The sequence below is a fragment of the Procambarus clarkii genome, chromosome 5 (assembly GCF_040958095.1).
Source record: "Procambarus clarkii isolate CNS0578487 chromosome 5, FALCON_Pclarkii_2.0, whole genome shotgun sequence".
Taxonomy (NCBI): domain Eukaryota; kingdom Metazoa; phylum Arthropoda; class Malacostraca; order Decapoda; family Cambaridae; genus Procambarus; species Procambarus clarkii.
In genome coordinates, this window is record NC_091154.1 from 30,048,351 (window position 1) to 30,064,451 (window position 16,101).

The 16,101-nt window shown below is 40.9% G+C and overlaps 1 protein-coding gene across 1 annotated transcript in view; it reads left to right on the forward strand.

Annotated features, from left to right (window-relative positions):
- Positions 1–15,809, forward strand: part of LOC123761942 (FMRFamide receptor) — a gene marked incomplete in the record, with an annotated part of 246,136 nt that extends 230,327 nt beyond the window's left edge. The window contains 4 exon segments of the mRNA XM_069300260.1: positions 2,031–2,288; positions 3,256–3,530; positions 6,160–6,343; positions 8,860–15,809. Of these exon segments, the coding sequence (XP_069156361.1) occupies positions 2,031–2,288; positions 3,256–3,530; positions 6,160–6,343; positions 8,860–9,108 (966 nt within the window).
- Between the last annotated feature and the right edge of the window lie 292 nt (positions 15,810–16,101).

The following is a 16,101-nucleotide window of genomic DNA, read 5'->3' on the forward strand; positions in this document are numbered from 1 at the left end:
CAGTCTTCAGCAGTCAGTACTCCTGCTAAGCTGCTTCTGTCTGCTTCACCAGCAGACCCCAAGCAGCGCCCTGGAAAGACTATCCTCCAACGCTTGTAAATTCTACGAATTCTCTGCCATGCATGAAACATTTTAGCCAAGCTCCTGAGGCATGAGAAGTGTTATTCACTGATGGTAACTGTCCCACGTTATCCCAAATGACTTTCTACTGTAAAGGGGGATCGTTTTATCATTGATCTGCACTTGCATATGCACTCCCAGTGATAGATAGTTGGTGGAAGACGCCTCTCTATCGCAATATCACTAAAAATGAAGATCATTCTGAGACGCCAAGGAATACATTTTATGATACACCAAGGAATACATTTTATGATACACCAAGGAATACATTTTATGAGACAAGGAACTAATTTTGTCCACTGTCTGCCCTTCTATCCTCAGTAGAGTGGCTTGGCACCTTCCTTGCATGTATGTATGTATGTATGTATGTGCGTGCCTGTGTTGCGTGAATGTATTTAAATGTATACGTGTGTGTGTATTTGTATTTATTTGCATATTCATGCATGTGTGTGTGTATCTGCTTGTTGTTCGTGTGTGTTTGTTTGTTTAAATACACAGGTGCATTTTTTTTTCTATATGTTTTATTTTATCCTGAATAAAAAAATGAAAAAATTCTTCACTTGAGCGTAACTTTTTGATATGTAAATTGGCTGCCAAAATTCTTTATCGTGTCACTGAGAGTCTGTCACACAGTGTGGTCTCCCGGGCGGGTGTTGGCACGGTATATTTTATATATATATATATATATATATATATATATATATATATATATATATATATATATATATATATATATATATATATATATATATATAATGTACTAAAAGGAGGTCTCTCCTCCCCTCTCCTCTCTCTCTCTCTTCCCACTTCTCCTCCCCACCCCCCACCCCTCCCTCTCCACAATTCTCCTTTCCTAATTATCCCCCTCTCTCACTCCTCCCTCTTTTGCTCTTCCTTTCCCCTCATCTCCTCTCTCCTACATCATCACTTATAGCGAACAACTTCACACATAGTTCGTTCATCAACACGCAATTCATAAAATCTGAGGGGAAACCATATCATAAAAGTTTTAGGGGGGTTAAATTTTGGCGTGATCAGCACATACTGCTCCTGATATGGCAGAACAAAATAATTCAGAGTGAAGACTTATGATATTGCAAAATTTTCGCGGGACGGGTGGAGGAGGGGGGGGTGTCGTTGGCACAGTGTCATTTGGCACTCTTTCCTTTGATGTTAATTCTGACCCTCCTATGTTGGGCACGTACCCAATAGCAATTTCTGGGAAAAAAATACTACACGTTCGCTACCTACTAGCTTCATTATCATCATCTTCACTGTATTCGTCATCGCTATAACCATGTTCACTTCCTCAGATGACAACAAAGGGCCCCAGTCTACACCCACCATCATTATCGTTATCACTATCTTCCCTCTCCTTCACTCTCCTTCACTCTCCTTCACTCTCCTTGACTCTCCTTCACTCTCCTTCACTCTCCTTCACTCTCCTTCATTATCCTTCACCTTCCCTACCATTTAATACCTTTACTATAATTTACCAACTTCCCTCTATCCTTCCCTCTATATATTCTCCTCGGCTTGATTCCTTCTTTTGATAATAACTTACCTTCCTTTATTATCTTTTGATAATAACTTACATTCCCCTTATTATCTTCTGATAATAACCTACATTCCCCTTATTATCTTCTGATAATAACCTACATTCCCCTTATTATCTTTTGATAATAACTTGACTACCTTCCCTACCCTTCACCATCTTGGAGGTCGACCTTGACCCCACCTATGACCATCCGCAACCAAAGACCAGTCATCCTGCAGAGTTTGGCGAGGTAGCTAGTTCCAAGGGTCTGGCCCTCCAGCAGACAGACAATCTTACATAAAGATTTTTTAAATTATTGGTCAAAATAATGCAGAATTGAAGAAGTGATTAGAAGTGTTCTCGGTGTGTTCAGGTGTTCTACTGGTTCACGGCGGTGGTGTTCATCCTGCTGCCGCTGGTGCTACTGGCGGTGTTCAACTCCTTCCTGATCCACGTGGTGAAGCAGAGCCGGGCCCAGCGGTGCACCATGACCAACCAGCGGGTGGAGCGGGACACTCACTCCCAGTCGCAGGAGTACAAGATCACGGTCATGTTGATTGCCGTCGTGCTGCTCGCCCTCCTCTGTCAGCTGCCCGTGGCCGTCCTCCTTCTCTACCAGTCCTTCTATGCGGTGAGTGGGGAGGGAAGGGGATGTGTGTGTGTGTGTGTGTGTGTGTGTGTGTGTGTGTGTGTGTGTGTGTGTGTGTGTGTGTGTGTGTGTGTGTGTGTGTGTGTGTGAGGGGAGGGGTGTGTGTGTGTGTGTGTGTGTGTGTGTGTGTGTGTGACGGGTGTGTGTGTGTGTGTGTGTGTGTGTGTGTGTGTGTGTGTGTGTGTGTGTGTGTGTGTGTGTGTGTGTGTGTATGTGTGTGTGAGAGAGGGAAGGGTGTGCGTGTGCGTGTTTGCAATTTGTGCCTTCAGATTCGAGCTATTAGCTCTTGGATATCATGTTTCTAATCAAGGTATTTTTCCTTTTAGGTTTACGACATATATGTCTCTCTAACACACGCACACAAACACAAGCACACACTTTGTGTGTGTGTGTGTGTGTATGTGTGTGTGTGTGTGTGTGTGGAGCGAGTAAGGAAGGCGTATGTACTTCAACAGCTCCTGTTCAGACTAACAAACAGAAGAGGATCCAACTCTAGGATCTTCACAAAAGGCTCCGACGCTCTTATGCAATAGAAAACAAGTGTCAATGACCTTTTCCCCCGTCTCAGAGTTGCTACTTGAACTTTCACATTCACAAATCACCTTTTCTACATATGAACATTTCCTTCTGTTCACCGAGTCTTTCCCCCCTATTCTATGAACAATATGATTGGAATATAATTTCTACCCTATCTCCTCGACTGGTTACAATTGTCTTGTCGTGAGTAGTTAAGCCCATTATTGATCCTTTCCATTTTCCTAAACAACCAGGCCTCAGGCCAGGGCCTCAGACCAGGCCTTAGGCCAGGCCTTAGACCAGGCCTCATACCAGGCCTCAGACCAGGCCTTAGGCCAGGCCTCAGACTAGGTCTCAGGCCAGGCCTCAAGGTATCATTTAAAAAGGTCAAAAATAAGTCATTTTTGGTGTTTTTTGTTCATGTTTTTTACAGTCGAAGCCCAACTCGATTGCCTCTTACATGGAGCGGGGCTTGGGGAACATCTTCAACTTGCTATCGGCCATCAACGCCGCCTGTAACTTCGTGCTGTACTGCGCCATGAGCGACAAGTACCGCCGTACCTTCCTGCGGACCTTCTGCTCGCGCTGGTACCGGCAGCCGTCGCCGCTACACTCCTGGATGGCCACCGCTTACAGCAACGTGGAGGATGGGAGTCCTCGCTTCTCCAGGATGTCCTCTATGAGGATGTCGCGACGGTCCTCCCATAGGTTTGTGTGGGTGGGTGGGTGTGTGTGTGTGCTCGGGCGATTGGTGAGGGAGTATGCGCAAATGTGTTCGTGTGCGTTCGTACATGCGTGTGTATCTGAGTGTACATACTTGAGTGCGTGCATGTGTGCGTGCATGAGACATTACAACCTACGCATCGCGAATGTTTCGACATATATCAGGATGTCCTATAAGTCTGGCCTCACGAGTATATCAATATATAACATAAATAAACGTATAAAAGAAATAAAAATATACAAGTATAAAATAAATATATTAAAGCATAAAATAAATAAAAGTATAACTGTATAAAAAAAAATATTTTTATCCATATAATTGATTTATTATCAATCGGTTCATCAGTTACAATAATGTTCGAAATGACATCCATTCACTTCAATACATTTTCGAACGCGTTCAGTGCAAGACAAAAAAAAATGTAGTGTTAATAAATACACACGTGTCATAGGCCCACACTTTTGCGACACCCTGTACATGGTTTTATCTGACTAGTAAGATTTAGTAACTAATAAAAAAAACTAATAAACACATTAATGTTCTTTAGCTCATTTTTTTTTTTTAAGATCTATGCAATAGAATTGAGACGATAATATGACCTTTATAAAGTGTTCTTAAACCCTCAGTATCTCCCTCAGTTATCAACAGTTCTTTATACCGAGAAATCAAAGATTCCTTGGTATATTTTTTTAATATAGATTTTTTAATATAGATTTTTTAATATAGATTTTTTAATATAGATTTTTTAATATAGATTTTTTAATATAGATTTTTTAATATAGATTTTTTAATATAGATTTTTTAATATAGATTTTTTAATATAGATTTTTTAATATAGATTTTTTTAATATAGATTTTTTAATATAGATTTTTTAATATAGATTTTTTAATATAGATTTTTTAATATAGATTTTTTAATTAATATAGATTTTTTAATATAGATTTTTTAATATAGGTTTTTTTAGATTCCAAAGATTTTTTAAAGATTGATTTTTCACTCCTTGATCTTGGAACATCTGTTGTTGTTATTTTTTCAGGTCACATTAAATATCAATTCTTATATGATATTTACACATTTTTTGTTATGAAAGTTATACAGTCTTGTAAGAAATTGAATGTTCAACATTACTGTATTTGCGTCTTGAAGCCCTTTTGCTTAACGACACAAGTGTTTGAGAAGTAATATCTGTTGTATTCTTTTTTCTTACAAGATAATAACGTAATGGAAATATAATACATACTAACATGTGTATGTGTGTGATATGTGTGTGATATGTGTAGATCATATGTGATCTAACCAACAGGATTAAAGTGTAACGAGTGATAACCCTGGAAACACAAACCGAAACTGTCTCTATTTTTCGCTTGTTACAACTTGTAATAAAGTTGTTACATCTTGGCTTAACGTGTTTATGACGTATTAGAACGTTGTTACAACTTGCTATATTGGTTGTTATAACTGGTTAGGAGGTGTTAAAACTTGCCCGAACGTTGTACCAACGTCGTAGTTTCGGTGTGTGTTTGGCGGGAACCCACAATAACTAACGTGCCTCTCCTCTCTTTCGTCTGTGTACCTGCTTTAATGTTTTATCTGTGACGTCAGCACCTGGTGTTATCTAGGCACAGCTGGCAACCGGCTAGCAACACCTGTGGGGAGGCGGGGGCTACCCGAGCAGGTTTGCAGGTGACACGCACCTTCAGGTATGGTCCAGGCCGGCTAGCAGGTAACTAGTACTACTTGAGGCTGTCCAGGATGACTAGCAGCCGGCTCACAGTACTGCCTGGGACCGTCTAGGATAGCTAGTTGCCAAGGAAGAAGACGGGCACGCTGTGTAGGTGTCTAGGACACGTAATTATTATGCTTACGTTCAAAGAGAGTCAACCAGACCTGGAGCTCGGGCTGGTTGTACCCAGTTCATCATAATGGAATAGCAAAATAGTCACTAAAAATAGCAAGATAGCCCGTATGAAGCGCATAATAAACAGAACTAACAGCATCTATGTCAGTAAACAGGGCATAATGTCCAGAAGAGTGGGATATTGGTCATTAGGAGCGGCATGATAGGCAGTAGCAGCTGCATAATAGTCACTAGAAACTGCATAATAGGTAATAGAAGCTGTGTAATGGAAATTAAGAAAGGCATAACAGATCGCGGAGATGCATAATAACCACAGGAGGAAAACTCGTTCTTTTGCGACAAGAAGCAGCAGCAGCAGCGCTGATGATGAGAACGATATCCACCGTGAGCATGAGAACTATATGAGCCAGATGACACTATCGCGGTCACGTTCAACAGGAGCGGCGGGGGTAGAGAGGGTATTTAAGGTCTTAGAACGAGGGTGCTGAACCCTTTTCGCCTGCCTTAGGGACTCTTTTTGAGTTAGGAGCAATAATAGGCCCTTTGGCTCTCTCTATAGATGAGAATTGACTTACTAGAACTGTCGCTACAGGAATGCATTATGGAGGGCATGTGTAGGAATGTTAGATGGAGGCCGGGAATCCGTGTGGTGGTAGTGGTGGTTTGAGGGAGTTGAGGATTGAGGGGGAAGAATAATTGTTAGTAGGAATAGTCGTTGGGGTGTGTTTAAGGCGCGTGGTTGTCCCACCTACAGGAGTAGCGGGTCGGGGAGCCCTCGGGGGAGCCCTACCCAAGGTCGGGGTCAGAGCTTGGGCAGGCCCGGGCACTTCCTGACGGTGCCCAGTCCTTCCCGCAACCCTTCTCCCACTCTCGTGACGCCCAACAAGGTCGTCCTCCACCCCGCCCCTGACGAAGTCTCGCGTCCTCTCCTTAGAAAGGTGTGTCACGTTGTCCTTGTGTCTGCATACCTCTTCTCTTTCTCTCTCTCCTTCTCCCTCTCCCTCTGTCTCCGCTTGGAATGTTAATTGAAAATATCCATTAACATTTCGCGCGCTTTCTTTATAAATCCTGTTTGTAAAGTGTGTGAGTTAACTGTTGCATTCGCCTCCTTGTGAACTGTGCATAGTGCTTGTGTGGTGTTTGCCTGATGCTCGCTTGTACACAGCTGAGAACAGAATGCGCCTTCCTGCACCTCGCTAGTCCTTCGGTAAACTGCTCCTTGAAGGTGTGTGTATGTGTGTGTGTGTGTGTGTGTGTGTGTGTGTGTGCTTCACCAAGATAATGTTTTCACCAGGTTATACGCATTTCTGACCTCTGCAAGCTCTCTCTCTCTCTCTCTCTCTCTCTCTCTCTCTCTCTCTCTCTCTCTCTCTCTCTCTCTCTCTCTCTCTCTCTCTCTCTCTCTCTCTCTCTCTCTCTTTCTCTCTCTCTGTCTCTCTCTCTCTCTCTCTCTCTCTCTCTCTCTCTCTCTCTCTCTCTCTCTCTCTCTCTCTCTCTCTCTCCAAGCTTTTGTTCTGATGGATTATTTTATGGTTCTCTCTCCTCTCTTCGGTTTCTCGGGCCAGATGGTTCAAAACTAGATTTGGCTTAATTAAATGCGTTTCAATTAGTGTTTTTTTTTTTACATGTTTTTCCTGTAGCATCTGTGACCTTTTGAAACCATTTACATTCTGATAGTTTTATCATTGATGGGGCCTGTAGTACAGTAGTCTAAGTCCTCGACTCAAAATCGAGAATCCCGGGTTCAATCCCCGGGGTGGGGGGGGGGGAAGAAAGGATGACAGAAATGGTTGGGAATGTTTCTTTTCCCCTGATGTATCTGTTCACCAAGATACCCGGAAGTTAGGCAACACGTTGTGGGTTGCATGCTGGAGAATGTCGATAGTTTACTTAGAGGGAAGAGGAGGATCTTGATAGGCCTAAAAGGAATTCGATCTCTTAAGATTTTTTTATTATTTTAATTGTTACATGAAGAACAATCTATAGACGGACATTTTCATTTTCCTTGAATCTTAGCCTTATTAACTCTCAAACTAATCCTTGGCTAATCAAAACTTTGTATCATCTACCCTGAGATCTCATTTGTTCTCAACTATCGTAAGGCTGCTGAACTTTTTAATTATTTTCAGGTTATGGCTGTAAACTAAATTTAATTTATTTTTAACTCGTGATTTTTAGTTAAATTAGCACATTCTGAACTATCTTTAAAGTTTTCTTAAATTGTTTATTTATTACAGTCTTTTTACAGTCTATCAACTGTATTAATGTGGTTTTTTTTTTTAAGCATGCAAACAAGTTATCAACTGTTTTCAGTTGATATTTTATATACAGTTTTCAGTTTCAGAAACTGTCTAAAAGGTTTCTCTACTCTTCTCGTCTATCCCGAAGCTCTCTTAAACCTTTTTTTTTTTACTTCTTAGGTTTCTAAATTCTTCTTAACTATCCTGGGGATATGGCAATTTATATTTAAGATTTGAGGTTTCTAAACGATCCTGAAATGTTTTTAAATTTTAAATTAAAGTTTATATTTTTGTTTTCCAATTAGATTTAAGATTTTTAAACTTTTTTTGTTTAAATTATACTAACATTTTCGTATAATTTTTTTCGACTAAATTCGAAATGAGTGAACTTTTGTTATCAATCATCCTAGAAACTTTCCCCGTCTCAAAATATTGCTCACAACATGATGTCGTTAACTTGTTAACAACTCTATTAACTCCAGTCACAAGAGCATGATAAACGAGTGAGGAGGAGGAGGAGAAGACTTTGGAGCAATACGGTGGGATCGAACGCGCGAATCTGACCTCTCCTCGCATGTGCATGACCAGAAACAAAACATCGTATTGCTCCAAACAAATTTGTTTTCTCTTTTGAACACTCTTGAACTCTTCTGAACTTTCTGAAATGTTTACAGCATCGCGGCTTCGCTCTGCACAACGACCTGACCGACTCAAGAACATTCCATTATGCATGATAATCTGTATGACAGTGTATGATAATCTGTATGGTAATGCACGATAATCTATATCAAACTAAACGATTTTACGAATCTTTTAATTTGATAGCGTTAAAAACCAGTTTAAAACTGGTTATTCCACCCCCCCAAATATATTATAATCTCTCTATTTTGTGTATGTGCCTCTCTCATTAGAGTTTTGTATATGTGCAAAAGAAAAGCACTTGACATTTCCAGCGTTTCCTCGATGTATCGTGTAGAATCTTCGATGTTTACCTCTTCAGCAGTAATCCCTCGCTCTGTATAGTATAGTGTTCCCTAAACCCAGAGTAAATATCCATTTTCTTCACCGTTAATATTCCTATACAGCTTGGGGCCCCCCCTTAGCCTGTTTCAAGGCTCCCGCTCCACTGGTGTTTTTAATTGCTCATGGTTATTTCTGTTTTGCTGGTCCATAGTATCATTCTGTCTGGTGACTGACTTGTTTTTTTCCCCCAGACAAACTCGGGGAACAGCAGTAACCCGAGTGTGAGCAGCTCAACCACCGCTGCTTCGCTCCTCAACGGCTGCCCCAACACACAGACCAATCCATCTTCGTCAGCCCCGCCACCAGGAGCCGTTCGTCGCTTCGCTCGAAGGCTGTCCAAGCTGTTGACTAGACGCAACACCACCAACTCCCAGTTAGCGGGCAGAAACATCGTCATCACCTGCCAGCAGCCCTCGATGGACGAGCAGACTGCCCTCTGAGCTGTTACATAGACTTATGAGTGTGCTGTATATTTGCGTATAGGCGGCAGGTTTGGTGGTGATGTGGAAACAACAACAATGGAGTACTTGTCTTGCCTCATGCGGCGCGGGGGCGCACAGAAGCGCCCGCGCGCTGTGTGATTACTGTAATATAATCTTGCAGGTGACGGCCGTACAGTGTATAAATTTGTTGCTGTGCGTATAAACATATTGCAGCAGTATACAGTGAACATTTAGGACTCCGACAGAAAGCCTGTATATTTTTAGTATTATTTTTGCAGATACAGTCTACTAATGGAATCCTGTCAATGTATATATAATGTTTGCATTACTTAAACATTTCATATTCATACATATATCCTCCTCCAATGTACATTTATACTGGAATCTGAGACAATAAGATGTTTAACATACATTGTATGTTATCAACTCTTCAGAGAGCAAGAGGATGCTACGCTGTGTGTTTACAGACGTTTAATTGGGATCAAACTGTATAATTCTATATAAACCAGCAGTGTGATACCACACAAGTAGCTGGCTAGTGTTGGTGTCAAGAGACTGTGATCAACACTGTCAGACTACAATGGACGAATCGTAAACCTATTTTTATATATTTTGAATGTTTTAGTCGGTACTTAAGTTAATATTGTATGTTATAAACTTGTACGAATAATCGACTGTATATTGTACTTTTTATTTTTTAAACAGAGTGGGATCCAAAGTGAGTACTTTGGTGTTTCCTTGAATGTGTGTCGCGAGCGTTCGAACCTTTGAGTCGTGGGCTTCATCGCACGCAAGCACAAAGGGGTTTGTGTGTGTGTCTGTGCGTTTCATTCACGAATTGTTTTTTCAGTATTTACTCTATGAGAGAGTATTAGGAAGTTAATAAGACGGGTTTTCAAGTCTACACTGTCAGATCACGAGTTATTAGTTCTAAAGTGGTGAATGGCTGGATTCCACGTAACTTGAAGCAGCCACTGTTGGTTCACGGTGACGACTCGGTAGTGAAGCAGCCACTATTGGTTCATAGTGGTGCTTCAACTGCACCACACCTGCGTTTAAACGCTGCCCGTCTTCATAAACTATGGCGAAATACTCGTTAATACAACCGCCAAACTCCATGTTTTTTAATTAAAAAAAAGTTTAGACATGACTGGCAACTGAGTATGTTCGAACTTGTCTCGAACAGTGTTTTTTATCTCAATGTTTTCGAATCGTACCTCCTGGAAATGCTTCACCCACGCACTACAAATATACAAAATTGCTAATATAATAAAAAGCACCTAGCCTTAACCATATACAAAATTATAATGAATATTAATATGAATTTACATACGAAAATATCGTCTTTGGTTACATAGTAAGTTAATATTTACGACTGCACCTTGAGGAGGAGTTTCAAAGCCTTGACGACCATTGCCTGAGATGGGTGGGAGTCTTGTGCTTGTGAACTGAAATTCTTGGCGATTGTGTCGTGTTCTGCCTTACCTGGTTGCTGCGTCGACCTTTATACACGTCCAGCTGTTACTGATTGTGCCACGTGACTGAATAGACAATAGCCTACGTGTTTAGGGGCCAGTGAATACTGAGAGATTGTGAAGGGTGTTGTGAACTTGAGCTGAAGAAAACGTTACTTGCGCGCTGCATTTGTAAGAGAAAACGTTTGAGGGAGGACACGCGTGGATTCGCCACAAGGTAATTATAGCATTTATGACAATTGTGATTAGGGAAATAGTGCAGGAATGATATATTTTCGATAAATTTGTGTTTTTATTTTGTGCGATGTTCATTAGTCTTCAACCAATGGGTTTTTATTTACACATGTACATGTCAACATTATTGCGAACAGATAATCATCCGTTCATCTCACCAGGGTAATATATCAATGTTGTAATGAATAGTGATGTATCTGTATAGGACAGCGGTAACCAGTGGGTCTTGTTGTACATTAGTGATTCTTTAACCCGAGTGGCACACTCGGGTTAAAGAATTGGCGGAGGTGCAGAAAACTTTATTAAGAATTTCCAATGAGGCCGACCATAGTTCACAGGGGGCTGGCTCCTTTTGAAGGGGAAGTTGGGCTGTTGGTCTCCAACCATGGCAGCACGTTGCTCAAGTATTGTGTTATAGTGTCTTATCTATATCTTTTCAGATTATTTGATTAATGTATCATATCGTAATTAATTTTAGTTTCTGTCCTGTGTAACTTTTGTTTTTATTACGTAGCCTACCATGTGATGGTGTTGGTTTGCATTGGTTTCTACATGGGGCATTGATTCTTAAATAATTATTAGGCCTCCAAGTAGATTATATATATATGAAGTTGATGTTCTTGCACAAGTTATTAAAACCGAAAGAGGTGGAAAGACGGGAATCTTCTCTGTGGCTCTTCTTGACAAGTTTAGACAATTAATTCTCAAGTTAATATTACACCACCAGTCCTGAGCCTGGCATATGTTGCCAAATTCAATTTAACATCCTCAGGGGCAGAGGGAAAAATTAAAACAAAGTTCATTAAAGCAAATGTGTGTATATATATATATATATATATATATATATATATATATATATATATATATATATATATATATATATATATAATATAGAGCATGTGGGAGAGTTATGAGAGGAGGTGGTTATCCTGTCTAGGATACATGTTAATAATCCTGCCTCCTCATTCCCCATCCACCAACCAATGAGACCCCGATTAATTTACCTGTCCTTTCGACAGGGTAACCACTCTACTTTCTACTCTCCCTCATGGACTAATATATTATTGCTGTGTTGCTCTTTAGCATTCCCGTTTTGCCTTCTGAGGATACTAAACTGTAACTTGGCTAAACATAACTTAGCTTAGGTCGGTAATGTGCGTAAAGTTAACTTTAGTTTTTTTTCCTCTTCTAAATGAAAGATGAATCTAAGAAATGGAGGACATTCGTGCCGGAATTATTGTCCAAAACTTTTGTTTTATCATATACAATAACAAGTCTATCCTCCTGAAATGACAGTACTCATAGTAACTATTTGGTCGAAAGTACCAATATGTAGGGCTGGACCACCAGGAAACCCACTTTATGTTCTTTTAATTCTATAATCTGGAAAAGATTAAGATAAAATCTTATATATAGATATATTCCTGGGCCTTGGGATATTTAACAACACAACGTCACATCATGTGTGTACTATGTCTGCCCCAAAGATATAGCGTATATTAGGCCTAGGATTGCTAGGAGAGGTCAAGTTAGATTTTATATTTTTCGCTGCCTTGTGAAAACGTTATAACCATTTGGCCAAATTTATTAATACAAAATGTCAACCTTTTGGTGGTCCATCACTACATTTTGGTACTTTTGACCGCGTAGTGACGAGAAGTACTCTCATTCTAGTAGGCTGGGGCCGGCAGTAACCCGTGACCACATGAACGCCACGAAACGTCGTCGTCCCTTCACTTTCTAGTGTGGGGTTTGGTCAACATATTTCAGCCGCGTTATTATGACGCCTCGTCTGCACAAGATCGCCACGTTGTGTTATCCAGTAAAATCATTCGTTCCACTTGGCACTCTATGATGGAACTGCGCTCGTTAGGAAGATGGTGTCTTCGGGACTGTGAATATTTGATCGGTGAACTAATGATCATTGCCAGATAACTGATAAGAAATAGGAGTACAGAAGGAAATCGGGACAGTGCAAAGACGGTACAACACAATGATGGAAACATTTGTGAAAAAGCTGAATAGTGTTTTGAATTGTGGTGGCATTGAAGTCCATGGTCCGGATATCCAGCCCGTCCACCTACCGTTTCCCAACGTCAAGAAACTGTCGTACTAAAGTGCCCTTATCATAACCTTACCAGAGGACCCAAAACAGAAAACGGGACAGTACGTCAGTTTCACGAGCCGCTACCATTTTCTAGTACGACAATTTTTGGGGGGGACCTTAGGGAGAGTATACGTCAAAATGCGACGTTCTATTAGGAGGACGGGTTAGGATATTAACAATTACGGAAGGTTTGAATTCAGTTAGGTAGAATATCACAATGCATCGTCTCTTGGTTCAGAAACCCTGAGACGGGGATGAACGTGAGGTTGATAGAAGCGGGCGAGCAATAATATTTGCAAATCTCAATGTTAGATTTTGAGACTCGAGCCAGAAATACAGCTGTTTTGTCGATGATAACAGCTGGAGATCTATTGAATTTATTTTAAGTTGCTTTCACTGGTGGTCCTGTAACGTAATGATCCGATAAGCTCCGCGGATGCTCTCGCTGGATCGTCCGCAGGAACTTGTGAATATACAACTGTGTAATTTGTTAGTGACTCAAGTCCACTACGGGCTCACCATAGCCCGTGCTACTTAGAACTTTTTGTTCCAAGTGGCGAATCTTAAACAACATGTTAGTGACGCTTCGAAAAGTATTGAAGAGCATCCAGGCTACTTTTAAAGTATTCGGGTGTTCAATATGTTCAGCAACAAGATAAATAAAAAGGGCATTTTACGCAATAGGTGAACTAATGTATATTCACGCAATATATATATACAATATATATATAATCTCTTAGTGAATAACTGTAGCGAAGATAAGGTTGGCAATCACTGTCAAAACGTTGATGAAGCCAACAAGATGAAATCACTCATTGACGTGACTAATTATCCTTGAATTCCATAAGCTCAAATTTTTAGAATTCAAATAATGTATTTTAGGTATCCTTTTTGTACATATATTTTCCTTGCGCATCAATAGCCTTTTAAGACTTTAATGGTGATATCTGTACTTCTAAGGAAACAGGACGTCATCTCGTCCGTAATCTCACACTGTGTTTGGAAATGCATCTGTCTGGACCCTAATTGGCGCTTGTGTAAGGCAACAGTATGAAAAGCGCCTTATGTTAGTGCCTCATAGGGTTCAAAGTGAATGAAAGCGAGTGTGGTAGTAGTAGTAGTAGTATTGTAGCCTCGTTTCAATCCGTGAGCGACTCTGGCTTCAGCTACAAGGGGGAAGGGCGACACGGGAACACGATGGAACAAACTATATCTCGCACCATTTCCATGCTATAATGTTTTCGATTTATCCCGCTTTTCTCCTTTTTTTTCCTTTCATCTTTTTTTTAATATTCTTATTTTATTTTTGTTTTTGTATTAATTATATGAGAGCGAACACTTTGTCAAAGGTTTTTTTTTTTTTTGCTACTTATAATATCCGTATGCGCACGCTTAGGGTCTCGCGGCCGAGCGGACAGCGTTCGCTATTCACAGTCCACGGACCGGGTTTCGACTCTCGGTGAGGAACGGAAACCATGGGACAGAGTTTCTTTCACCTAATTCATATGTTCACCTAATAGTAAATAGGTACCTGGGGGGATAAACACATGTTGTATGCTGCAACCTGGGGGGGGGGGATGCGTGTATGACCGAAATATACAACATACATGATTGAGAAAAGAGACCTCGAGTCAGTATAATAGGCAATCAATAGTTAAAAACTGCGGGGCTGAAGAGCTAACAGCTCTATTCTTCGGAAGCACAAATAGTAAATGCAAATAGTAAATAGTCCATGCACATTAAATTGTTCCCAAAATGTATATTTTCTCGCAATGTTGATGTTATTAACTTATTTTTAAGTAGATTCGCAACGCAGTGAAATGATTCCGGCAAAGATCATAATATACCCCCATAACATAGTCATGACTCTCTCTGCCTTGACGACGAATACGGGCTCACCATAGCCCGTGCTACTTGGAACTTTTTGTTCCAAGTAGCGAATCTTAAACAACAACAACAACTCTCTGCCTTTTTCTCTCCCTGTTCCCCTTCGTTCTTTCTCTTTCTCTATTTCTTTCTCTATTTTTCTCTCTCTCTTTCTCTCTGTTTCTCTTCCCCGTCGCTATATACCCCACAACACCCTAACCACAGGTCCCAACACACACACATTTTACACTCTTCGTGGATCAATCCGCAAAAGCACCAGTTACAGAAAATTCCTGTTGCCCTAGCAATTCATTACTACATTTTCCCCCGCGCCCTAATTGGCTAGCACTGTATAAACACCTGTGGCTAAGGGGGCGGGAGGCCCTCACAGGTGTTGATTTTAAAGAGGGTTGAGAGAGAGAGAGAGAGAGAGAGAGAGAGCGGTGAAGACTACGAATATCAGGGATGCTACGAATCCCTGCTGGGATTTGAGAATCTTTGAGAATCTTTGAGAATCTTACCTTTGAGAATCCCTGCTGGGATTCGTCACAAGTTGAAATTGAAATGCGTTTATTGAGGTATAAATAAACAAAGGAATGAGGTAGCCCAAGCTATTCTCACCCCGTTGAGATGATAATGTTGATGATGCTGGTAATATTGGTGGTGATTAGTAATAACCATTATTGGTTATTATAACCCCATGAGGGGCAGCTAACCGCCTGTGGTTGTCCCTCCCCAATCTCATGGTTGAGTTAACAGCATAGTTGTACAATCATTGTAGTTGACCAGCCTGTGTAGTTAAGCGCACCTCGAGTCGAACCCACGATCTACAGATTTATTTAGCCACTTGTCCAAACTTTAGTGGACGAAGTTGTACATGAAAAGATAAGTTCCGGATCAGCCGGGTTGTGGTGGGTACGTGGCCCGGCGGGCCGCTTCAAGCAACAGCCTGGTGTACCAAACTCTCACAAGTCAAGCCTGGCCTCAGGCCGGGCTTGGGGAGTAGAAGAACTCCCAGAACCCCATCAACCAGGTATCATGACTCGGCTATAAAAAAAAAAGGTTGTAAAGAAATTAATTAAGTGTTGAATTTTATGATTTGTAATTTTCTAATAGAACAAATGGACTAGCATTGCTACGACGCTGGTCCTCGGGGAGCTAATGTCCTCCATATCGCTTTGGATGGGCCGAGCCGAGCCGGGCCGAGCCGAGCCGAGCCGAGCCGAGCCAGAGACTACCCTATTTATAGCTTGGTCTTAAGACTCGCTTAGAGTAATAGACGAAAAGTGATAAAAGATTCGCTTATAA